Source organism: Fundulus heteroclitus, unplaced genomic scaffold (assembly GCF_011125445.2).
Source record: "Fundulus heteroclitus isolate FHET01 unplaced genomic scaffold, MU-UCD_Fhet_4.1 scaffold_77, whole genome shotgun sequence".
Lineage (NCBI taxonomy): Eukaryota > Metazoa > Chordata > Actinopteri > Cyprinodontiformes > Fundulidae > Fundulus > Fundulus heteroclitus.
The window spans coordinates 63,103-88,836 of record NW_023397219.1 but is presented as its reverse complement, the minus strand read 5'-3'; the positions used below and the strand labels follow the sequence as shown (position 1 = coordinate 88,836).

The 25,734-nt window shown below is 41.8% G+C and overlaps 1 protein-coding gene across 2 annotated transcripts in view; it reads right to left on the bottom strand.

Annotated features, from left to right (window-relative positions):
- The window catches only part of rbm34 (RNA binding motif protein 34), a 79,935-nt gene extending 54,201 nt beyond the window's left edge, over positions 1-25,734 (bottom strand). The window contains exons 1-2 of one of the 2 annotated variants that reach the window (XM_036134227.1): positions 25,675-25,734; positions 18,334-18,489 (exon numbers count right to left, since the gene is read on the bottom strand). In XM_036134227.1, the coding sequence (XP_035990120.1) occupies positions 18,334-18,483 (150 nt within the window). In that variant the 5' untranslated portion in view covers positions 18,484-18,489; positions 25,675-25,734. Of the gene's footprint in view, positions 1-18,333; positions 18,490-22,648; positions 22,821-25,674 lie in introns of those variants that run through there. The other variant, XM_012859102.3, reaches the window with a different exon arrangement.

Below are 25,734 nucleotides of genomic sequence, written 5' to 3'. Positions count from 1 at the left end.
TTCGCAGCGCTTCGCTGCTCGGGCCTAATAATTAACACTACAGATACAATAGGCCTTCGCAGCGCTTCGCTGCTCGGGCCTAATAAGAAACAACACAGAAACAATAGGCCTTCGCAGCGCTTCGCTGCTCGGGCCTAATAATTAACACTACAGATACAATAGGCCTTCGCAGCGCTTCGCTGCTCGGGCCTAATAATAATAATTAAACAACACAGATACAATAGGCCTTCGCAGCGCTTCGCTGCTCGGGCCTAATTAACACTACAGATACAATAGGCCTTCGCAGCGCTTCGCTGCTCGGGCCTAATAATTAAAACCGCAAGCGGTGATGATCGGCCCTCGCAGCCAAGCGCCGCTCTGGCCTATGGCCCACCGCTAGGGTACGCGCACCTCCCGCCGCCAGGCACCGCAGAAGCTGTCAAGCATTTTCCTCACCCGTCTACCATGCAATACACACGTACGCGTTGGGCAGCGCTCATCCACGACTCACAAAAAATCTGGTGCAGATCAGTTGATGCACCGAGGAGACACAGCCGTTGAATAATGAAAATGCATTTGGCCACCGGGCCGGACTAAATCGTTCGGCGGGCCAGATCTGGCCCGCAGGCCGTACGTTTGACACCCCTGGTTAAAACACTAGTATACAAATTTAATCAAAGGTATCTTAATAGCTGTTAATCCAGCTTCATGTGAAAAGTTAACAAAACCTTTTTAGTTATTTAAAGTAAATTATTTCATGTGTTTAAGGGTTTCGTTTCTTGCATTAAGACAGCTTTTATGAAAGTTTGAAAGTTAAATTGGTGGATACACACCCAAAAGTAATAATGTAAAAGTAACACTTTAGCAATTGGAATATTGCTAAAGTAACACGTTAGCAATATTCCACATGTGTATGTTGTGTACAAACTTTAGTAATTTCTAACAGACCACTTCACTCTCAGAAAGCATGTCTGCTGGTGGTTCCTAAAGTCTATAAAACCAGAATGGTAGGCAGATCCTTTAGCTATCATGCTCCTCTCCAGTGGAACCAACTCCCAGTTTTGGTCCGTGACGCAGACACCCTGTCTACTTTTAAGACTAATCCTAAAACTTTCCTTTTTCCATCCATCCATCGTCTTCCGCTTATCCGGGGTCAGGTCGCGGGGGTAGCAGCTTCAAGAGGGAGGCCCAGACCTTCCTCTCTCCAGCCACTTGGGCCACTTCCTCCGGGGGAATCCCAAAGCGTTCCCAGGCCAGCAGAGTCTCTCCAGCGTGTCCTGGGTCTTCCCCTGGGCCTCCTCCCAGGGGGACATGCCCAGAACACCTCACCAGGGAGGCGTCCAGGAGGCATCCTGACCAGATGCCCGAGCCACCTCAACTGGCTCCTCTCAATGTGAAGGAGCAGCGGCTCTACTCTAAGTCCTCCCCGGATGACTGAGCTCCTCACCCTATCTCTAAGGGAGAGCCCAGACACACTATGGAGAAAACTCATTTTGGCCGCTTGTATGCAGGATCTCGTTCTTTCGGTCACAACCCAAAGCTCGTGACCATAGATGAGCGTAGGAACGTAGATCTACTGGTAAATGGAGAGCTTGGCCTTTTGGCTCAGCTCTCTCTTCACCACAACGGACCGGTACAGCGTCCGCTTCACAGCAGACGTCGCACCAATCCGCCTGTCGATCTCCCGCTCCATCTTCCCCTCATTCGTGAACAAGACCCCAAGATACTTGAACTCCTCCACTAGAAGCTGGCTCTTGGGACTTTCCTTTTTGACAAAGCTTATAGTTAGAGTGGTTCATGTTACCCTGAGCTACCTCTATAGTTATGCTGCTATAGGCTTAGGCTGCTGGAGGACATCAGGGTCTATTGTTCTTCAATTTTGCATGACTGTTGTCATTTCAGCTTTTAACTTTTTGTTTTTTCTATTTTTTCTTCATAGTAGGTACACCTGGTCTGGCTTTCTGTTAGCTGTGACATCATCCAGGGAAGACAGATCACCTGTTATTACCATCTAATGTAAAACAGATTACTGGATCAATGTGTGCTTCTGTGCTTTTTTGTCTGTCTTGTTGTGTCTCTTCTCTCTCTTTTGTAACCCCCAGTCGGTCAAAGCAGATTACCGTTCATACTGAGCCCGGTTCTGCTGGAGGTTTTTCCTTCCTGTTAATGGGGAGTTTTTCCTTCTGCTGTCACTTCATGCTTGCTCGGTATGAGGGATTGCTGCAAAGCCATGTACAATGCAAACGACTCTCCCTGTGGCTCTACGCTTCTTCAGGAGTGAATGCTGCTTGTTACGACTTTGATGCAATCAACTGGTTCCCTTATATAGGAATTTCATTTACCAATCTGGATAATCTGACTTAATACGTATAATCTGATTGATTTTGACATTGTAAAACTGCCTTTAGATGACATGCAGGCATGGGCTGGTAATCGGGCGTACCGGGCATTTTCCCGGTGGGCCGACGTGCTGTTTGGGCCGGCAGACCCGACATGTATATTAATAATATGTATTATTATTATTATTTTATATATCTGTCTTGTTATATTTGCATAATGCATGAAGAAAAATAAAATCAGCAGCGCAAGAGTCTGTTCCGATCATCCGGCCCTTACCACAGGCTACTGCAGCCCATTGGTTAACATCCCTGACAGTCTAAAGGGCTAGGCCAATCATAAAGTAGAAAAACACCTTCACGCTCCATGTGGAACTTTGTGCAGCGGTGTTCACAGTAGTAATGGATAAGAAACGCAAGGGAGGCGCAGAGAAACTGCACGAAAAAAAGAAACGAGTTCTTCAAACGGACGCTGCGAAATGTGTCAAACTGACTGACGTTCCCAACAGCAGGCCCTTCATCTGCTCCGTTGTCTGATGTAAAATATGGTGGTGGTTGTAGTCAGTGACGTGCGGTAGAGTTCATAGCTGGTGAGGCACTGACGTCATCAGAGTCAGATTTACAAATATATACACTCTACAGAGTAGACTCGTTGCAAAGTGCTGAAGGAGACTGATTGAGCCAAATTAATTCACCAAGAGACATGGAAAAATATTGATTATTTGATGAAAAAATAAAAATAAATTATTTGTCATTTGACTGTAACAGTTTATGAGTTATGATGGATTTCTGCATTTGTAACACATTCTAAAACTATAACCCACATTACGCACATTTTATCACAAAAACAAAACATGAATAAGTATCGCTGGTCTTACCTCTACTTATAATTTAAGTCCCTGCGGCGCTCTTTCTGAACAAAAATATCATCATTTTCCGGTAAAAGTTCTCTTTATCTTCTTCAGTTTTAAAAGTCTCTCAGTCTCAGTGGAGCTCACTGCCAGGGAGGAAAGCCTTCCCTTATCAGTCCTGTTCCAGCTCTATATTTAGAGTATTTTTAGTGCTTTACTTGTTTAGCAAAACTCGCTAATAAAACATCAATAACTTGTTTTGACTCTACTATTTGGGGATCACGAGCGGTGCACCTTGAGCGCCCCCTGCCTAGCGGCCAAGGAACTGCCGACCTCACCTACAACCAGTTCTTTGCCGTTTATGATCAGCCAGCACCACGAAAACATGTTATCTGCACACAGTTTGATGACCAAAACACAATTCGTAATCCACATATATTAAATTGTGGAAAATCTGTTCATAACTGTTTGAACAATTGAATTTATGATCTAGAGACAGGAAGATGCATTCACAGAATGGAAGTCAGCGCAGTTAACATGGGATTGCACAATCCCAGGGGAGGCCAAGCTTGCTGCGGCCTCACCGGCTTCGCTATGAAGCGCCACCAAGGATTTACATGAAAAATAGCAAAAAGTCTGCGATTTTAAAGAAAATATGATCAAAAATTAGGAAATTAGATAAATAAAATACTTATTACAAATGACTGAGTAAATCAAAATTTATATTATGTTATTATATATTTTCTTTCTTTCCATGATAAGTGAGGCCTTTCTCTGGTTCATTTTGTCATTGGCATCCTTTTTTACACAGTGAGTGCACATTAGTCCAATGTTACCCTACAGTATCTGGAAGACTAAATAGATCTGATGAGCAACTTACAATAACTTCTTATAATGATGTAACGTGATAATATGTGTGATTGACCCTGACACCTCTCTTTCTCTCTCTCTCTCTCTGATCTAAGAATAGTTGCTGTGCTGTGATGGAGTTTACATTTTACAGTGTTAATAAATTAAGATTTTAGAAGTATTTTAAGTGTCCACTCTCACTAATTTCCATTAACCTGACCTCAAGGTATTGTACAGTTGGTATACACATTCAGTACACAACAAAATGTGGTGGGCCAGTCTAATCCAAAATGCCAGGGCCGATTTTTTTGTCCCAGTCCACCCCTGATGACATGTTTCATGATTTGGCGCTATATAAATAAAAACTGAAATGTATTGAACAAAAGTAAGGTTGTCAGTTTTCAAGCAGGATTTGTATATCTGTTCAACTTAAATATATAAGGAAACCAAAGAGTTAAGATCAGTTACTTACCAAGAGAAATTCCTTTGGGGTTTATTTGTGGTCTCTTGCTGCCCCCTGCTGGACAAGTTTGATCAAATATGATCAAACTTGATGATGATGGTATTTGATACCATGTCAACATGGTGTCAAAATTCAGATTTCAATCTAAAATGGCTTACTTCCTGTGATACTTGCACTATGACATTAATTGTAAATTCTGAGCGTCTTGCTGAGATCTACAACTGTACAAAATTTCATTACTCTACGATGAACTAAGTGAATAGCAAAGGGTCCTTTGAAAATTGCTTGGTGGCGCTATGGAGAAACTAAGTCCTGCTCACTAAAGTTTGTTATGGATTCCTGTTGGGGGGTGGATAAGGATGCATCCAAATGAGTTTTAAGCAGCTTGGCCCAAAACTGTGGAATTCAGAGCCAAACGTATGACAGCAGCGTTTGAGGTGAATATGCCACGCCGCCACGCCCCCCTGCTCCATCGAATCCAGTTGGGCCTGAAATCCACAACACATCAACATGTGTTCTGTCTGTGGACACAGTTTCATGTTGATTAGCTTAAAGGGGTAACATAGCGACCGCTTACAACAAAACATGACACTTCCTGTTGTCAGGGGGCGTGGCCTAAGCAATGTCGTCATTTGACCATTGGATATTGTAGAAGACCCGATGATGATCAATCACAGAAAGTTTGGTGCCTCTGTGTGTTTCTGTGTAGGAGATATAACAGTTTTATGTTTTGTGGCGAGTAGGTGAACTTTGACCCCTGCTAACGCCCCTTCAACATGCTCAAAAACTCACCGTTTTGATAACTTTTAATTGGCCATGCCTTATGATCAGACTGACCGAGTTTCAAGCCGCTCGCTCGAAATCCCTAGGAGTTCGATCAAGTACCAATGCCGTCAAAATTGAGGTCAAAATCAGACCTTCAATCTAAAATGGCCGACTTCCTGTGATATTTTCACTATGACATTAATTGTAAATTCTGAGCGTCTTGGTGAGCTCTACCACTGTACCAAATTTCATGTCTCTACGATGAAGTAACTGAATAGCAAAGGGTCTTTTGAAAATTGCTAGGTGGCGCCGTTGAGGCATTTTTGTTTTGATTTTTGTGACGACCTTAAAATACAAAATTTTTAAACAGTCTTCTTGCATCCGCCAAGTTTGGTGAGTTTTTGAGTATGATAAAGCCCCCAAAAAGGCCCCTCTTTGGGGTGGCAGATTAATAATAATAATAATAATAATAATAATTAAACAACACAGATACAATAGGCCTTCGCAGCGCTTCGCTGCTCGGGCCTAATAATAATAATTAAACACTACAGATACAATAGGCCTTCGCAGCGCTTAGCTGCTCGGGCCTAATAAGAAACAACACAGAAACAATAGGCCTTCGCAGCGCTTCGCTGCTCGGGCCTAATAATTAACACTACAGATACAATAGGCCTTCGCAGCGCTTAGCTGCTCGGGCCTAATTAACACTACAGATACAATAGGCCTTCGCAGCGCTTCGCTGCTCGGGCCTAATAACTTAATAAAAGCTCTCTGAGAAACTGAGAATCACCTTTGGCCTCACCCAGTTATAACCTGCTCTCCAGTCCATGTTGTAGCTGCAGTTTATTTTTTTGATGTAGTTTCCTTAATCAAAATTCTTGTCATTTTACTAAGAGTGTCCTGGTGCACAGCTGCTCATTAGATGGACGCTGCTGTATATTGACTGATAGCAGCTCTGCCTTCTTTGGTTAAAAAAAGCACAGGTGAAATTATTTATTTTATTTTATTACTTTTTCCTAAATGGACGCTGAAAGGTGACATGCCTACAGGTGGAAATAATTCATTAATTAACTGCAGGAGTAGCGACAGCCCCCTTACCGATGGAAGTTATTGTCAGATGGTCAATCCGCTCCACTTCCTGACTTGCTGGTTTGCATAAACCCAAAGAAAACCTTTTACCACCACTACTTTCATTCATGCATCTGTGGCCAGTTTGAGATGTTCTTCCAAAAGTTATAATGATGAACACCGATGAAGCTCGGTCTGGCAATGTTCGCTTTGCAAAGCCACGGCCTACTCTTTCTGATTGGCTAATGTCCCGGCTCTGCCAGGTTTTATTGGTTGAGAGCAGCTTCAGTTTAAAACCTTGATTAAAAAGTGTAGACGGAATAATTTGCACTAATTTTCCAAATGACGGAAATCTGTCGCAGCGACGGAGAACTTTAACCCCTGCACTAGAGCCACTGGCAGTCGTCATAAGAGGAGATTTGAATATTATATACATTGAGGGTGGTGGGAAACAACACAAACTGCTAACTTTACGCAGATGATATATTAGTCCTATTGGAGGACCCAATTCAACCAATACCCCATATAAACCGGTTATGAGCGTCCGTTAGTTTGACTTAACCTTTATATATACAGGGGTTGGACAATGAAACTGAAACACCTCTAGTTTTAGAGTGGGAGGTTTCATGGCTAAATTGGACCAGCCTGGTGGCCAATCTTCATTAATTGCACATTGAACCAATAAGAGCAGAGTGTGAAGGTCCAATTAGCAGGGTAAGAGCACAGTTTTGCTCAAAATATTGCAATGCACACAACATTATGGGTGACATACCAGAGTTCAAAAGAGGACAAATTGTTGGTGCACGTCTTGCTGGCGCATCTGTGACCAAAAAAGCAAGTCTTTGCGATGTATCAAGAGCCACGGTATCCAGGGTAATGTCAGCATACTACCAAGAAGGACGAACCACATCCAACAGGATTAACTGTGGACGCAAGAGGAAGCTGTTTGAAAGGGATGTTCGGGTGCTAACCCGGATTGTATCCAAAAAACATAAAACCACGGCTGCCCAAATCACGGCGGAATTAAATGTGCACCTCAACTCTCCTGTTTCCACCAAAACTGTCCGTCGGGAGCTCCACAGGGTCAATATCCACGGCCGGGCTGCTATAGCCAAACCTTTGGTCACTCGTGCCAATGCCCAACGTCGGTTTCAATGGTGCAAGGAGTGCAAATCTTGGGCTGTGGACAATTTGAAACATGTATTGTTCTCTGATGAGTCCACCTTTACTGTTTTCCCCACATCCGGGAGAGTTACGGTGTGGAGAAGCCCCAAAGAAGCGTACCATCCAGACTGTTGCATGCCCACAGTGAAGCATGGGGGTGGATCAGTGATGGTTTGGGCTGCCATATCATGGCATTCCCTTGGCCCCATACTTGTGCTAGATGGGCGTGTCACTGCCAAGGACTATAGAACCATTGTGGAGGACCAAGTGCATCCAATGGTTCAAACATTGTATCCTGAAGGAGGTGCCGTGTATCAGGATGACAATGTACCAATACACACAGCAAGACTGGTGAAAGATTGGTTTGATGAACATGAAAGTGAAGTTGAACATCTACCAGGGCCTGCACAGTCACCAGATCTAAATATTACTGGGTGTTTTGGAGGAGCCAGTCAGGAAACATTTTCCTCCACCCACATCACATCGTGACCTGGCCACTATCCTGCAAGAAGAATGGCTTAAAATCCCTCTGACCACTGGGCAGGACTTGTGTACGTCATTCCCAAGACGAATTGATAGGATATTTGGGTTTCTTAAGCTCTAAGCCATAATTAGCGATATTAAAACAATAAAAGGCTTGCGATATTTCAGTTGATTTGTAATGAATCCAGAATGTATGACATTTGATGTTTTTTAATTGCATTACAGAAAATAAAGAACTTTATCACAATATTCAAATTTTCTGAGACAGTCCTGCATACCCCATGCACCTTTTCCTCCTTTTGGAACCTTCTTTTGATTATTGAGCCGACGTGAAAAGCGAGATCAATAAAGTCTATCTTATCTTAAATAAAAAGATGAGGACAAAATCTGTGACTAAAATGAATGAGCATTTATTCACATCTAAAAGTTACAATTAATTTATGCCATGGCCTAGTTGGGCCCAATGATGAGGTGCTAGTAATCATAAAAAAAAAAAAAAAAAAATCACTTGACAACAATTTCTAAACAGTATCGGTACATTAATATTTAGCCTACCTACATACTAGCATAACAAAAGTCAAAACTAACTAGAACTGCAAGCAGTTAACGGGTTCCAAGCCCATCCACGCCCCGCCCCTTTAAGCATTCTCCTGGACTCCAGTTGAGCGTTCAAAACCATCATCCCACAGCATCTGGTAATAAAACTGGAACATATGAGCTTCAGCACACCCTTTCGCAACTGGCCGCCAGACTTCCTCATCAACAGACCTCAGTCGTCCGGGTCAGGCAGAACACCTCTGATGTCATCACCCTCAGCACGGGCTCCCCTCAGGGCTGCGTCCTGAGCAGCCTGCTGTTCACTCTGATGACACACGACTGCGTCCCCAGGTTCACCACTAATCACATTGTGAAGTTTGCAGACGACACGACGGTGGTGGACCTGATCAGAGACGACAACGACCAGGACTACAGAGAGGAGGTGGAGCAGCTGATGGGCCGGTGCAGAGACAACAGCCTGATCCTGAACGTGGAGAAGACGAAGGAGATCATCGTCGACTTCAGGAAGAACCGGCCTCGCCAAGCTCCACTGCTCATCAACAGCTTAGCTGTGGAGGTGGTCAGCAGCACCAAATTCCTCAGGGTGCACACAAATTCCTCAGCTTCTACAGAAGCACCATAGAGAGCATTCTGACCAGCTGTCTCTCTGTGTGGCGTGGAGGCTGCAGCGCCTCTGACTGGAGGAGCGTGAGGAGAGTGGTGAGGACAGCAGAAGGGATCATCGGGGCTCCTCTCCCCTCCATTAAGGATGAGATATATATATATATTAGTGCTGTCAGTTAAACGCGTTATTAACGGCGTTAACGCAAACGCATTTTAACGGCGACAATTTTTTTGTCGCCGTTAACGCGCGTCGCGTCAAAACACACACACCGTTCCCTAATGTTTTTTCCCCCGCCGCGCTTCCCGGACTGTGTTTCTTTTACCCTCGGCGCTTTCCGTAGTTTCAAGAGTGCTAGAAAACTGTAGCAAAACACACCCGCCCTGAAGGGTTTCTTTTACCCTCGGACACATGCGACTTTGGGCTTCTTTTTTCTAAAAGAACTTCTAAATTTTATGAGTCACGGGTTGCGTTTTTTTTTGGGCACGTTTCTGAAAGTGAAATCGCTTATTTGGGCTCTAAAATAAGTGACGAAACAGCGGTTATTATGAGACCTGCCTGCACTGCCCACACTTTGTATCCAGCTGAAATATCCCTCCGCCATAGGAGCCGACGGTAGTAAAGGCAGAGAGAGCAACTCTGCACGCATTTTCTGCAGTTTACGGTGCAATAACCGGTGATAACTGCTGAAAGTAGATTACATGGTGCAGATCACCATTTTATCAGACATTGGTTCTGAAGATGAGTTTTTACACGTTGATAACATTGCAGAAATCCAACCCATAAACCGTACTTTAATGCTTATTAATTTGTTTTCTCTGTATTTGACAAACTAAGGCTGAATCATGTTGCCAAACGAAGGACCTGGAGTTACTAAACAGTTGCTAAACAGTCTCAATCAGGGTACTAAGCTCCTGCCCAGTTGCAAGCAAAGTGTAAGACTGGAATGACCTGTATTGTTGTTGGTGTGAAAGCTCAGAATTAGATGTGTGTGTGTGAGAGAGAGAGAGAGAGAGAGAGAGAGAGAGAGAGAGAGAGAGAGAGAGAGAGAGAGAGAGAGAGAGTGAAGAAATTAACAAAACTTGTTAAAAATGTACAATTTTTATTAATTTATATGTTTATGCATAATACCATGTCTAGCTTTGTTTAAGACGGAAAAAAAATATATCAGCATGAAAACAGGTATTTATTTACACATTTGTTTACACATGGTGTAAACATCAGGGCGTCATGATTAGTCATTTAGCCATTATAGTCCAGAGTTTAACATTTGGCACCAGGATGTTTTCATTCCAATTCTGAAAAGTGCTTGAAAAATAAAAAAATAAAAATATTTTTTGTACAAGCATGTACTTTATTAGTGTCATTTATTGCAAAATTGCACATTAAAATGCCCAAACAGGCTATTACACTTTCAGAAATAAAAGGATAAAATATGCGATTAAAAGGGGGAAGGGCGTGGGAGCCAGCACGAAGATAGAGAGATAGCGAGATGAGAGGAGAGAGGAGAGCGCGAGAGCGAGCAGAGAGCGAGAACGAGAGCGCGCTGAGAAGACTAGAGACGAGAGCGAGAGCGAGAGAGAGCGAGCGCAGAGCGAGCGAGAGGAGAGAGATGAACGCGAGTAGAACGAGAGATAGCGTATAGAGAAGAAGAGAGAGATAGAGTATAGCTGAGAGAGGTAGAGAGAGAGCGAGAGCTAGAGCGAGAGCTATCGATTATAGCTATATCGACTATTAATAGATATAATATATATTATCTATAATCTATATCTAGTATCTATCTTATATCTATATCTATCTATATCTATATCTATATATATATATATATATATATATATATATATATATATATATATGCGTTAATTTCGCGTTAATTCATTAGACTATTAACGGCGATATTTACTTTAACGCGGGTTAACGCATGTTGCTCACATGCTTTTATTTTGTGAAGGTCTGTTGCTGCGGTGTAGAGGTTTGATCAGAACAGTAGGTGGCGATAATGCGCCAATAACCTCGCTGTCAGCCAAACCTCGGATTCAAAGAGGAACAAAGGTGCTGGCCGGAAAAAAACAAAGCCGACATGCGGAAGGCGGTGTTTCCCGCAGGGATTTGCTTAGGCGAGGCGGTGAGTTGGCGAACGGAACAAGTTTTGTGCGGAGCGGAGCCCGCATCGACGCCGTCGGTGAAGTCGCTTCTCGTTTCAAAGCATCCATGTGTTTTTGCCTGTTTTTCCCTGCCATTCACTATATGCACGCGAGAAAGCAACAACAAAAAAACGCGTGTTAACGTCAAATAAACATGCACGCATATCGAGTTAGCAAGCATTTCAGTTTAAAGTTCTTCCAGCAACAAATATGACAGAAACAAGTTAGTTGTAACGACTGCCAAGTTAAACTTTGGTATTGAACATAAAATGGTAATGCTGCTCCCTGCGGTTACCTCAGAAATTGCCTGTTTTTGGTAGATTTTTTCCCCATAAAGAGAATTTCCTGTCAGTGGCAATAAGCTTTAATTTATTATTATTGCTATTTTTTGTTTTACATGTTTAAGTTGAGCTTTACACTAAATATGTGTTACTGATAAGTGCTACAAATGTTACAACACTTTTGTTCATATGGCAGCAGAACATTAAAATAAAAGTGCTCTTTACACTACTTTTGAATTCATTCTTGGAGTTTGTAAATACAATGCGATTAATTGCGATTAATCGGGCAAATTATGCGATTAATCGCGATTAAATATTTTAATCGTTGCCCAGCCCTAATATATATATATATATATATATATATATATATATATATATATATATATATATATATATATATATATATATATAAAATGCGTGTGTGCAGTGTCTGAAATTAACTTTGTGATACACCGGCCAGTCATATTTTTTTACCGGCCAAAATATTAATCCTGACCAGATCTCTCCACCTTTATCAAAAATTAAGAGCGAGATTATGTTTATTTTCAGGGGGGCGTGGTTGGGGGAGTGGCTGACTGAACCCTGGAAGAGCAATCTTTGTTTCCTGACTTTGATAAGAAAATATTGTAGTTGATTCTAAAAGGCACAATATGAATTATCAGATTCACATCCAGGCAATAAAAAACACTACAGATTATCATTATTCTATCCATGTTGGTCTTCTTTGTGAATGAGGCAGAGTTTCATCAAGCCTATACGGTCCAAAATTTTCCCTCAGCTGCCACACTTAAAGTATGCAGGGGTTCATGCTGCGTCTTTACGCATGATCCTGTTGCTGGATTTCACCCATGTGTGCTGTGCACGAGGGATAAAAAGTGGGAAAATTGCATAAATGAAGACTGTAAAGGGCTCTTTTAGAGGGGAGAGAAAGAATAATGGGTCTAAACTGAAGCCCCTGATGTTACAAGTTTCTTAAAATGACCCTTAAAAGTATACACCTAAATTACATGTAATTTTGCGCACCTGAATTCAAGCGCAAGACAGCGGCCCACCAAAATAATCAACTTCACTTTCAGAAGCAAGCCCAAAAATCTTTAACCCGCAATACATGAAATTTACAAGCGACTTTAGAAAACAGAAGACTAAAGTCGCATAGAATAAGTGAGCTTGGCAGCAGTGAGCATTATTTTCAAGTGTGTCGTAACACTCCGCCCCGTTGGTCAGGAAAAGAAATGTACCCGCAAATTCTACATTATAAAAAAGAAAAGCCTACCTAAAGGTCTCGCTCTCATGTCATCTTGAAGACATTCTTCTTCAAAATGTTGGCTACAGACGATGTGTTTTCTCTCTGGCCAGAAGTTCGATGACAACTCCTCCTTCTCCAACTTGGCGATCCAGCGATAAACCCAAGAATCGGAAAGGTGAAAAACCTAATGTTTTTTCCACTTTTACCCGATGTATTGGAACATCCAACGGCCATGCACGTGGGCATTGTTGCTTTTACAATAGCTCTCGCAAATTTCAATGGTGAAGTCCTCTGGAAATCCGAAATAATTGTTGATTGTACAACAGTTCCCATTGGATTAGTTTGTGAAGCTCTGTGCCGCTCCGCTAAGAACCGTCACAGGATGTGACGTCACATCCTGTGATGTGCCCAAATATGGGCAAAAAAGGATCAGTGATTGTGACGACAATTTTTGTTTTTAGTTTTTTACTGATTAACCCTAAATTCATTAAATCACCACGAACGTATTAGTTTTAGGTATAGATAATGATCCACTGATTTTTCCTTGTTGACCGGACTTTTCCTTTAAACGTAGTGATTCACGTTTTGATGGCTGGCCGCTGATAAAAGAACCTGGCTCCGAGGGAAGGGAGGACAAATGAGCAGTGGCCTTTAAGCACAGAAACACAGCGCACGCAGTTAAATAATGCAGAATAAATAAGAACGAAACTTATAAACAAATCAAATGCTGCCATCTAGAGGAATTTTTAAAATTATTCCTTACATGGCCACATTTTGATATATTTTATCACCTAGTACGTAAGAACAGTTTGCTCTAAAATTCTGAAAATATTCACCAATCACCAAGAATGCTTTCTCTAAACACTAGATTTTTTTTATTATTTTTGAGAAAAGATTGTCAAAGAAAAAAAATTGTAAACTTTATAGTGCTGTACATTTTAATTTCATTGTCTTGTAAATAGCTCAAAAACGCCTGGGTTTCTACCAAACTGAAATGCATGTTTAGCCTTCGTGTGTTTTGGTATTGAGAGTTATTTCAAAGGGATTGAAAGATCCATCCATCCATTTTCTGACCCGCTTAATCCCTCAAGGGGTCGTGGGGTTTGCTGGTGCCTATCTCCAGCGTTCACTGAGCGACCTGTCCAGGGTGCACCCTGGACAGGTCGCCAGTCTGTCGCAGGGCAACACATAGACACACAGGACAAACAACCATTCACGCACACACTCACACCTAAGGACAATCCTTAGGTGCATGCACAGGGAGAACATGCAAACTCCATGCAGAAAGGCCCAGGGTTGGATTTGAACCCAGAACCTTCTTGCTGCAAGGCAACAGTGCTACCCACTGTGCCACTGTACAGCCCGGGATTGAAAGATATTTGCATAATTTACACTACCCTTGTTAAACCGATCCAGGCCGAGCTCGGTGCGAGCTTGGATCAGTTAACCAAGCCGAGCTTGGTTCTGACGACCGTTTAGACACCAAGCTGTCTCGGTTCCTTGGTTTCCTCGCCTCCTAGTGACGCTCTGCGGTACTACCGCTCTCTGGGTTTGAAGGCAGCACCAAGCAAATCAAAATGGCGGCGTCCGTAACATTTAGGCAGTTATGCTTGGTTATACGTCGTTGTTTGCGGCGAGTCAGGCGACGACGGCAACTTTTGGTGAATTTACTTGACAGAGACGGCTTTTGGGAAGTGGATGAGACAAACGAATGTCTAATAAGGATTCACACACGCAGGAAACAACGACAGACGCTGAGGCTCATCACACTGCTAAGCAGAATCATCACTGGATACCGTGTGTCACGATAGGGAAGCTAGTATTTTTATGAATGTCTGAAATGTTAGCTGACCGCACTGAGATGACGAGGTCTGCTCATGCGCTCTTCGTTATCAGATAACCGAGATAGGGAAAAACCAAGCCGAACCCACCTCTGGAACTGGGCTGCATTTAGCGCGGTCCGGTTGTGTCTGGCTCGGTTCAGTTCAGTTTGCGTTCCATTTACACTCAATAGTTATCTTGGTTACTGAGCTCGGACTGGTCTTGGCTCGGTTAAAAAAGGGTAGTGTAAACGAGGTAATAGTTATTAGAAAACCGGGCTACTGAAAAACCGAGCCGGGCCCACACATGGAACTGGTCTGCATTTAGCGCGGTCTGGTTGTGTCTGGCTCGGTTCGGTTCAGTTTGCGTTCCATTTACACTTGATAGTTATCTCGATTTCCGAGCTCGGACTGGTCTCGGCACGGTTAAAAAGAGGTAGTGTAAACGGGGTATTGGTGCCTGGGGGAGGTAGTGTTGGAAATATTTTATATTTCTTTGATTGCGTTAATGTCTCTCTTCGAGGTCGGTCGTGTTTTCTCTCTCTTCTCCAGCTCTTCACCCGCCCTCCCCCTCTCCTGCTAAGTCTTGTCTTTCTGAGCACTTTCTTCATATCACCCAAATTCTAAAAACCATGGATCTGGTAAGCTGGTCTTGCGATGCTATTGATAAAAAATTTTGACAGGTAGGCAGCGAAAGGGGGACCCATCGTGTGTCCCGATTTGAGTCATCTCATGGGGTACACCCTATATTCTTGGATGGAAAATGGTGTGTCTTTCGACTTTGTCAGTCCTGGACGTGGAGACGTATACACATTTGGATTCATGATGCTTGGATTTCTACTTATTGGATTTGGTGGATTTTTGATGTATCAGCAAATACAGCGGATGTCGGTAGCCATTTGGCCTTGATCAGTCTACCGGCGATGAACAAACAGACTCGAAAGTTGGAGGAGCAGAGCCCAAAAGCTGGATGTGCTGGTACGCAGACTGGCTTCGATGGTTGGACTCAAGGAGAGATGGGATAAAATCTGGAAGTGAAACGCGGAAAAGCCCAACTAATTTGGAATACTGGATCTGCCATTTGGAGCCAGCAAAGACTTAAAGCTGACGGGAAAGTTAGTGCAGCTTGTCCTCATAACAAATAAAGTATTTGGATTATGCCTTCCCTATCTGTACTCCCGGATTATGTCGAAGAGCTCAGAACTCTCCCCGGCCCCCTCCTCCCCTGCTGACATCTGTGGATGCTTTCTGAACTGTTGGCCGGCTGATAACGTCAAGGACAATGGCCTCTGGAGAGTGTTCACGGAAATATAAGCACTTCACCCAAACAGACACACATAACTGATGTCTCGTCTTATTTGTGCTTCTAGTGCTGAGGTTTTTGATATCTCAAACGGTAGTCTATTAGAATAAAGTTTAAATTATATGTGTTTTTTCCTCCCCCTAATGTGGCCTCTATTTTTCCACAGAGTAATGGCGGCGCCCTGTGGGCACTGTGTAAGGCGGTGTCCTTGGCAGCATGGCCTCAGTAAATCGTCTCCCCCTGAAATGTTTGTGATGCATGTGATGTGATACTGAAACAGCAATTTCCCTCTGGGATTATTTAAGTATTTCTGATTCCGATTTATTGGGTTTGTCGTCATATATATACTGAAATGTATGTGAGGTGATTAGTGTTGTAGCTTTATCTTTTCCTTGTGTCCTTCGTTATCTTTTGTCATTCTAGGAAACCTGCAGAAGACAGGAAACATGTTATGTTGATTATGAGTATTTTTACAAGGAAGGTGCGTGACGGTGTTGCGCCCAGTTATCTGTGATACTTGTATCACAAGTATCACTTGTGACACGGAGTCGGGCGTGTGCAGAGGTGGCACCAAACTGGAGGACAGAAAACGGAGAAGATTTTTCCAGACACATATTGAGCATATGTGTGTGGGATTTAAACTCTGAAAACCAGTCTCACTGCATGATCAGATAGATCCTGGGGCGCTTAACTGAGTGGCACATGTATAACACCATAGAGTTTTAAGCCAACAACTAAAGAACTGAGGTTAAAGATTTGCACCAGAATCTCTGAGCTCTAAGAACTATGTTATCAAAAATGCTCCAGTCTGAGCAGATAAACAATTATTTATCCATCTGTCTCTCTCTTTATGTTTATATCAAGTAAAATCATACAGGGTTATATTTTGAAGGCTAGCAGACGTTCATTGCTCCCGACTCCATGGGACTTTTTAGTGCAGCCATCCTCAGAAATTGGGCCCGTTTAAGAAACGCAGAAATATTTACCAAGGCAGGTAAAAATTATGTTGCAACTGAGCAGCCTCTCTCCTGAGGGGAGAGAGAGTTTATCTGCGAGCGAACGCAGGTGACTGAGCAGAAAGTAAAGAACGACAAGTCAGTTTAGGAGAAACAATAAAGACGGCTGCACACCTGGATGTACTGGGCACCGCACAGACTCTCCGCGCATATTTTAAACTTCATAGTTGAGCGCACTTATCGAACATTTCTTGTTACATTTCCCACAGCAGACACCCAGCAGCAGCTTGGCTTGGAGATTTCTTCCCGCCTAGCAGTTTATAGTGACACTGCATACGCGTAAAATTGGGCTGTGTACATTCTTTCCAGAACTCTGTAGGATTATCTCTCCAATACAGTGCCGTCTCTGGTATGATAAGTTAAGCAGGGCACAAAAACTCAACACCTACTAGCAGCAACACATTTTTTTTGTGACGCATGCAACCTTACTTTGATCAATTTTAAATTGAACAGAAAACATTACCATAAACCAACACACTAGAAATGCCATTTTATATAAGCTAAATGTAATTTAAATTGAATACATAAAATTAGAAAAGCCTCACTAATATTGAACAGAAAAGATTTACATCAATCTTTCAATGAGCCAGAAAGGCCAACCAGCACTAGATTCTCACACACTTTTCAGCAGAACGGAAATGTAATGTGTGCATTTTCAGTATTTTGTACAATCCGAGTTTGGAACCATATGATTTGTGCCCCACAGCTGTCTACTGAGAGCGTGTTGGGTATGTGCACGCCGATTTCAGATGTTCATTAGTTAAAGAAACATTGGTGGGCCGGCCCCAATATCAAGGCGATCAACATGATTTAGCCTACGGAGCTTGTCCATTTTCTGGCAAACTTCGATAAAGAGACACAAATGTTTATAACAGAATTTTATTGGTAAGGGAATCTATCTTTTTTATAATATTACTCTATCCACCTTATTTTCAATGGAAATGCGGAGACAGGGAGTTGACTTTTTTTTGTGCAAGACTTCCAGTCGGTCACTTCCTGTCACTGGGTAGCTAGCTGAAAAGCGATTCATGCTCACTACTTTGTACCAAATTACTGGTCATTATGACTACGAGGAAGAGCAGGGTCGTTTGTACAGGTAGACGTTGCAATAATAACGTGTGTAAAAGAAATGTTTACGTGGAGCACAAGTGTTTTAATAATTGACTGAACAAGAGCTGTGGATGCAAGGCGCCCTACTTCCTTCACCCTCAGCCAAAGAATGAGAAATCCCTTCGCCTGTGGTTAAAAGCTTTAAATTTGAAGAAACCTTTCACAAAAAAAAAAAAAAAACAGGACAGTTGGGTATATAGCTCCATCTGAAGAAAATATAGGATAAAAACATGTAAAATGTTCAGGTAAACCATGTGTAACAATCTACTTTTCAGGAAAACAAAGCAGACATTTACCTTGGGAACAGGCTGAAACAGAGGAGATGGAGTTGGTAATGCAGTCCTGAATAATTCTGACAATGACTCAGATGATTTAGAGTTCTGCTGGATTAAACTGCCGGATACCTCACCAACAGCATATGCAGATGACTGTTGACCGAGCGACATTTTTCTCTGCAGGCAGAAACACAAAAAAGAAAAAAAATGCAGCATTAAAAATAAACCCACAAAGAGGTCACACTTACTAGGAGCGATTGTTTTGTTTGTGTTTTGTGTATTCATGTGCCAATAGGTTGTCCGAGATTATGAGATTACAGAGACTGGATTGAGAAAGGCAGTTGCCATGGAAATTACAGATAGATGGAAATTACAGACTCTGGAGGCACAGATCTGGTATAGCCAGTTTAGCAACAGACTTTTTGGGCGAGTATTAAAGAGATAAAATTACTAATATGAGAAAAAAAGTCATAGAAGAATATAGCAGACAAAAATAGACAAAAGTGATAATATTATGGGAAAAACGTCATATTATGGCAATTAAGGGGGACCATTTCCAGAATAGTAACAGTTTGCAGAACTATCTTAGTCCTAGAGTAATAGGGCCAGGTTAGATTCTTATAATTATTTTTATTCTTTACGAGAATAAAAAGTCAGGAGAATGAAACCAAAGGGATACGAAAATAAACTCGTAATATTACAAAAATAAAAATATTACGAATATAAAGTAGTGGTGGGCGATATATCGAATATCCTCGATGTATCTCGAGTTTTTCTCGCCGTGATATTGAAAATGACTTTATCGCGACCATCGCGTGCACATTTTTACGGCAAGATTGAGCCGCTGTATTTAATTCACTGTGAGTTTAGTTTCTCCCACATTCTGTGAACACATCATTCGTTCCGCCTCCAAGCCAGAAAGCGCTCTGGCGCAAACACGCATACAACAACGTACCCGTGCGATTAATTACGTTGACGAGACAGCGAGAACCATGGCGACAGCGTTTCAGGCAGTGGTTTGGATTTCACAAAAAGGAGGTTGAACAAAACGCGGTAATTTACAAAACATGCCGCAACACCATTGCCACAAAAGGTAGCAGTAGCACAAATTTGTTCCACCTAAAAAGTAATCCAGTGAATTCGCGTGTGAACTCCGCGTGCCCCCCCCCCCCCAAAACACAGAAAGAAACTTCAATTAAACCAGCCGTAAAACTGTTGAAACTGGCGTCTTCTTTTGCTAAATCCCATATGACAGAAAAAAAACGTTTGTTTAAAACAGTGGTCGCCAACCCATCGATCGCGATCGACTGGTAGATCTTTGAAACGTTCCCTGTAGATCCCGATGATAGAATAGACCAGGGATGCGCGAGCTGCCACTAGGGGGTGCGCGAGCTGAAATCTGTAATAGCGTCTGACAGTGTTTTTTCCCCACACCATAAAGACGTGTAAATAAACGTCTCTCTCTCTCTCTCTCTTTCTCTCTCTCTCTCTCTCTCGTCTCTCTATCTCTCTCTCCTGCTCTCTCTATCTCTCTCTCTCTCTCTCTCTCTCTCTCTCTCTCTCTCTCTCTCTCTCTCTCTCTCTCTCTCTCTCTCTCTCTCTCTCTCTCTCTCTCTCTCTCTCTCTCTCTCTCTCTCTCATCAAATTAAAGTTCTTCGTGGTTGTATCTTGCGACGTAAATTGTGAGTCAGATCAAGAAGCTGATGCACGAAATAAACAAAGTGAGAACATAAACAGGCAGAACATCAGTTTAGTCTGTGAATGCAGCAGGAAGGCTGCTTCAGAGACGTTTCAGGTTGTGGAGGAGTGGCCGATCTGAGCTACTCTTTTTTTCTTTCAGCCACTGATGCACCTGAAAATCATCACGATTCTGTTATGGATTTTGCAACTTTATTGCAGTTTAATTCAAATTCTGTTCTAATTTTCTTCCCACAACTTTTGTTATGATGGTTGTATTGATTGCAACAGATTTATTTTTAGATTTATGAGTTAATTCATGAACAGACCTCTCAACTTTTATCAAAAGTTAGGAGTGAGATTATGCTAATTTGGGGGCGGGGCTTGTTTGGGGGCGGGGCTAACCGGACCCTGGAAGAGCTGGTGGAGTCAACTCCATCTCATTTTTATCCCACCAGACAATGAAGTAGACATGTATTACTTGTGTTAAAAAGAGAAAGAGACATATTAATACTTTATTGTTCAGTTAATGGATTAAAACATAAATAATACACAATTGTTCAAATAATACTGAATAAAATTAAGTAGATTTTAATTATTGACCGAATTATTATACTGTTACACATTCATCTATGGGTTGTTTATCATTGTAAATCTATAACCTGATTGGTGAATCAGGCTGAGTTTCATCAAGCCTTTATGATCCCCTCAGCAGCAACACTGAAGCACACAGAGGTTCCCGCTGCGTCTTTACGCACGATCCAGCTGCTGATGTGTCCCTCCTTTCAGCTCAATGCATTTCTAGACTGTTACAGTTTATAACATTCTCATCACCTTTCACAGCGACAGGTTTCTCAGTCAGTCGCCGCGCTGACCAGACAAATCTCTATTGCTCTCGTCAGTGCGCTCTGGGCGCCCAGAAAGCACCTGCTCCGAGGGAAAGGAGGGGAGGGAGAGGAGCAAGCGCGGAGGCACAGAAATACGGTGCATGTAGTTACAAAATGCAGAATTAATAAAAACGAAACTTATAAACTGACCAAGTGGCGTTTTAAACTGCATCTGGTTAGCAGAACTGTTTTTATGATCAGCGTGCAGCCATGACTGGTTCTGAATGGACCGGTCATCTTGCAGCAGCTCTCCCTCCGCCCCCTCCCCTCCTGTGTACGCGGTACAGGACCTTACCGGCTTATTTTCACCACTGTTAAGACTAAAATTATTCATAACTCTGATCACTCTTCCTGCTGCTCTGTTAACACGAACTGCAGCAGGAATTACTGATGGCCACAAGTTGTGAAAGAAGCCGAAACAGCTCAGCAGAAGGCGGAGTTTTGTCGTCCGCAGCCCAGATGGGCTTTGTGATTTTTATGCGTGAGAAATTCCATGTTTGCGTGTGAAATGTCTTGTGTTGCGTGTGAGCGTGTGAAGTTAGTGAAATGCGTGTGTCACACGGTCAATGCGTGAGAGTTGAGAGCTATGTTCATGAATAAAAGACTTCAAGTTTGAAGTACAATCTGGGCTATTTTTCTTGCAACGCCTCTACAGGTAGATCTTGCTTCCCACCAAAGTGGAGGTCGGGGATCTTGGGCTTAAAAAGGTTGGAGACCACTGGTTTAAAACGTTTGTTTCCCAGCACCTAAAGAGCAACGGAAATATTTTTGAGATGCTCTGAACATGCAGCTGCGACTTCTCATTTGATTTTTATAGTCACAATACAAGCTTTTGTTTTGGGGATTGTCACATTTTTATTATACAGATTTATATGTCTTAAGCACAAAAGAGCACCTTTTGTTTCAGGTTTATTTTGTGTCAGTTTTTTTCTTGGTGTTCCTTTTGGCCGCTGGGATGTTCTGTTTTTTAAGGTTCAGTGTTGACCACGAAAGAGCTCTAATATGACAATATTGTAATTTGTAAAAAGCTTCTATGTGCAGCTGTGGTTAAAACAATGGCTAAAATATAACATTTTAAATACATTTTTATTTTGCAATACATTTTTTGAACAAAGAAAATTTGACACATTAATATGAGATATACCAATGCAACTTTAGGCACTATTTGGCTATAAACATTTGTTATTCAGGGTTATTTGAACATATCGTGATATATATCGTGTATCGCGATATAGCCCCAAAGATATCGTCATATTAGATTTTCTTCATATCGCCCACCCCTAATATAAAGTATATTCTGAGATTAAAGTCCCTCTGATACTGTTTAAGTGACTGAGTCTAACTGCAGATTTGCCACATTCAACATGGCGGACGCTCTGACGCATCTGCAGCATAGGCAGAACCCGCCCGATGAGGCGTCTACGTTTATAATGTCTATGCCACCAACTGCCAATCAGCAATTCAGTGAATAAATAGAGATCAGTGAAATCTGCCCGTTGCGTTGTTGTGTATGAGAGTCCAGTCCTGAAGCTCTAAACACCCCTGCCTTTTAAATTAAACATGGTAAAATAGAGTTTCGGTTTCAAGAGTCTTTTTATTACTACAAAAGTCTACAATAGAAACACCACAATATTCAGGAAACGAACCTGGGGTGACCGCAGCCAGGTCAATTCTTTAACAAGGTAGGATATTAGCAAAAAAAAAGCGAACACCGTTGGAGCTAGAATATTAGCTGGTTGCTTCTTTCAGAGAAACAAGATCAAAGAACGAACCTGTGATTTCTTCTTCTTGGTTAAGGGTTCTTCTGGATCACTTCAATTCAATCTGATCTCCTTATCTCGGGTTAAACAATTGATAATAGCACAAACAACTGCACGTGTCACTAACAGCTCTCTCCTGAAAGCACGATCCATACAGTCAGCTCATTTGCGCAAGCGGAAACGGAATTCTTCTTCTTCTGGTGTTTTGTTGCGGTTGGCAACAAACTTTTAGCAGCGTTACCGCCACTTACTGGTATGGAGTGTTGTTCTTGATGGTCTATCCATAGACATCAAATACATTTTTTTTCTCATATTAGTAACTTTCTCTTTACTTCTCCCCCAAAACGTCTGTTCCTAATCTGTGACTATATCAGAACTTAAAAGGTTCACATGTGACATGGTTTTATGAAATAATGAAGACCACAATGTTTACATTTAACCAATTGACTTTTATATTCATAACACCTACACACACACACACACACACACACACACACACACACACACACACACACACACACACACACACATATATATATATATATATATATATATATATATATATATATATATATATATATATATATATATATATATATATACTGTTTATATATATATATATATATAAATAAAACGGTTGGTACATTTCCATGCAGCACAGGAATGAGGCTTCTTCTCTGATCGACGTTCAGTACAACAGAGCTTAACTTCTTTCTGCCCTGCCACAGTATGGTGGTGACATTGCTGTACGAACCCGCGCCCAACGAGGCGTCTACATCTATCTATCTATCTATCTATCTATCTATCTATCTATCTATCTATCTATCTATCTATCTATCTATCTATCTATCTATCTATCTATCTATCTACTCATCTTTATAATTCACACCTTCTATAATCCAATTCTATGAAATAATTTAGTTTTCTTTAAATATCGAATAACTATTTGAATATGTTTACTTCCCAAATGCTTCCTCAAATTATCTAATAAATTAACCTTTTCCTTAATACATTTAAACTCATTCCTCATATATCTTCTCTCAATTTCATATTTATGACATTGTAATATAACATGTTCTATTGTTTCATATTTTCCACAATAATCACATTTGCCGGTATTATGCTTTTGAATTTTAAAAAGTGTACAATTAAGTCCTGTATGCCTAAATTTTAACCTTGTTATTACCCTCTCCTTTCTATTTCGTCTTCCATTTCTTCTTTCTTTTACTGTCTTCTGAATTTGATAAAACCATCTTCCTGTCTTTTCTTCATCCCACCTTTTTTGCCATTTTCCATCAGTTTTTCTTTAATAATACTCTTCCCCCCAGACTTACTTGTTTTAACTGTAAAATTAATAGGATTTTAAATCACCCTGTTTGCCATTTAATCTGCCCTATCGTTTCCTTCTACCCCAATAAGTGCTGGAACCCACACAAATATAACTATTAAACCCATGTTTTGTATTCTGAATAATGTATGAAATATTTCTAATAAAATGTCCATCCTACTATCTTATTGATTATATTTTAAAATTAATAATGCAGCGTGCGCTGTGCAGGTCGCACAGCGCATGCTTGCAGACCAGATACTGAATGTGGAGCAGAGAAATCCAGACCCTTTAGTTATTGTCCTTGGTGACTTTAACAAAGGAAACCTCACTCATGAACTTCCTAAATATCGACAGTTTATTAAATGCCCGACCAGAGAGGAGAGCATTCTGGATCACTGCTACACCACAGTCAGAGATGCTTATCACCAGTGGCAGCTAGCCCATAGGGGGCGCTGCCCTCCCTAGATAGATGTGGAGGGGAAAAGTCAAAATATATTTAGATTTCAAAAGTATTACTAATGTCAGTTTTTAATCAATAGTATGTGGCTACATGTAATATGAATTATTAAAACACTTCTACTAATTGACTCTCATTTAACAGTGCATTTCCACCGACAGAACGTAACAGGGCTCCCGTAGGGCTGTCACTCAAGGAGCCCCACAAGTGTAGCAAAATAACCAATCATTGAGTCCATCCTGACCTCCGCCATCACCATCTGGTACGCTGGTGCCACCGCTAAGGACAAGGGCAGACTGCAGCGTGGCATCCGGTCTGCAGAGAAGGTGATTGGCTGCAATCTTCTATCTCTCCAGGACCTGTACGCCTCTGAGGCGTGCAGGGAAGATTGTGGCTGATCCCTCGCACCCCAGTCATGGACTATTTCAGACACTTCCCTCTGGCATGAGGCTGCGGTCCATCAGGACCAAAACCTCACGCCACAAGAACAGTTTTTTCCCATCTGCTACCGGCCTTTTCAACAAGGCCCAGAGCCGCCTGTGACACTGGACACTGCCTCTCTCCCCTGTTCAGGACTTACAAGCTTCTGCGTTACGATTGTGACCTTGGGTACAGTTTGTTATATATGGATAACCTTATATCCTCTTTTTGCCAGATCACAGATAAGTTTGTAAAAATTATCAGAGGCACTGTTGCAAGTTGGATACAGTTTTATTAAATTCTAAAGTTCCTATGGGCAATCAGATTATTTCATTACACCAAAAAATACCACATTAGAAATAGGGGTCCATGCTGACCCTGGAATCCTTATAGCTGAGAATCAGTTAAAACCCAATTAAGCTAGACTGCTTGGGGAGGAATAATAAAGAAAAAGACAAAATACAACTAAATGCACCCAAGTGGCCCCCAACAAAAGCACACTCACACCACAAGCCCTGGTGAATACAACAAAAGAAAAAAAAACCTTCCCCTAGTCTCCTCAATCTAAATAAAAAACAGCTCAGGAACCAGGGACAGCGTAGGTCCCTTAGTTTAAAACCACACAGTGGAAAAAAAACTCCCCCTCCTTCAATGAAAGGCTAAAATCTAATAATAAAAAAGAAAGATTCTAGACTGAAACCAAACCTGAACAGGAAGAGAAACTGAAACAGTAATTAAAACAATAGCTGAAACAGTAGCAGGTCAACCACAAAAGAGAGATCAAATTAGATCAGCGTCTCAAACAGTCAGGTGATAATAAACTGCTTTTACCTTCTCTGCAGTAAAACCAACACACGGTGTTCTGACCGTCAGTCTCAAAATGTGCTGCCT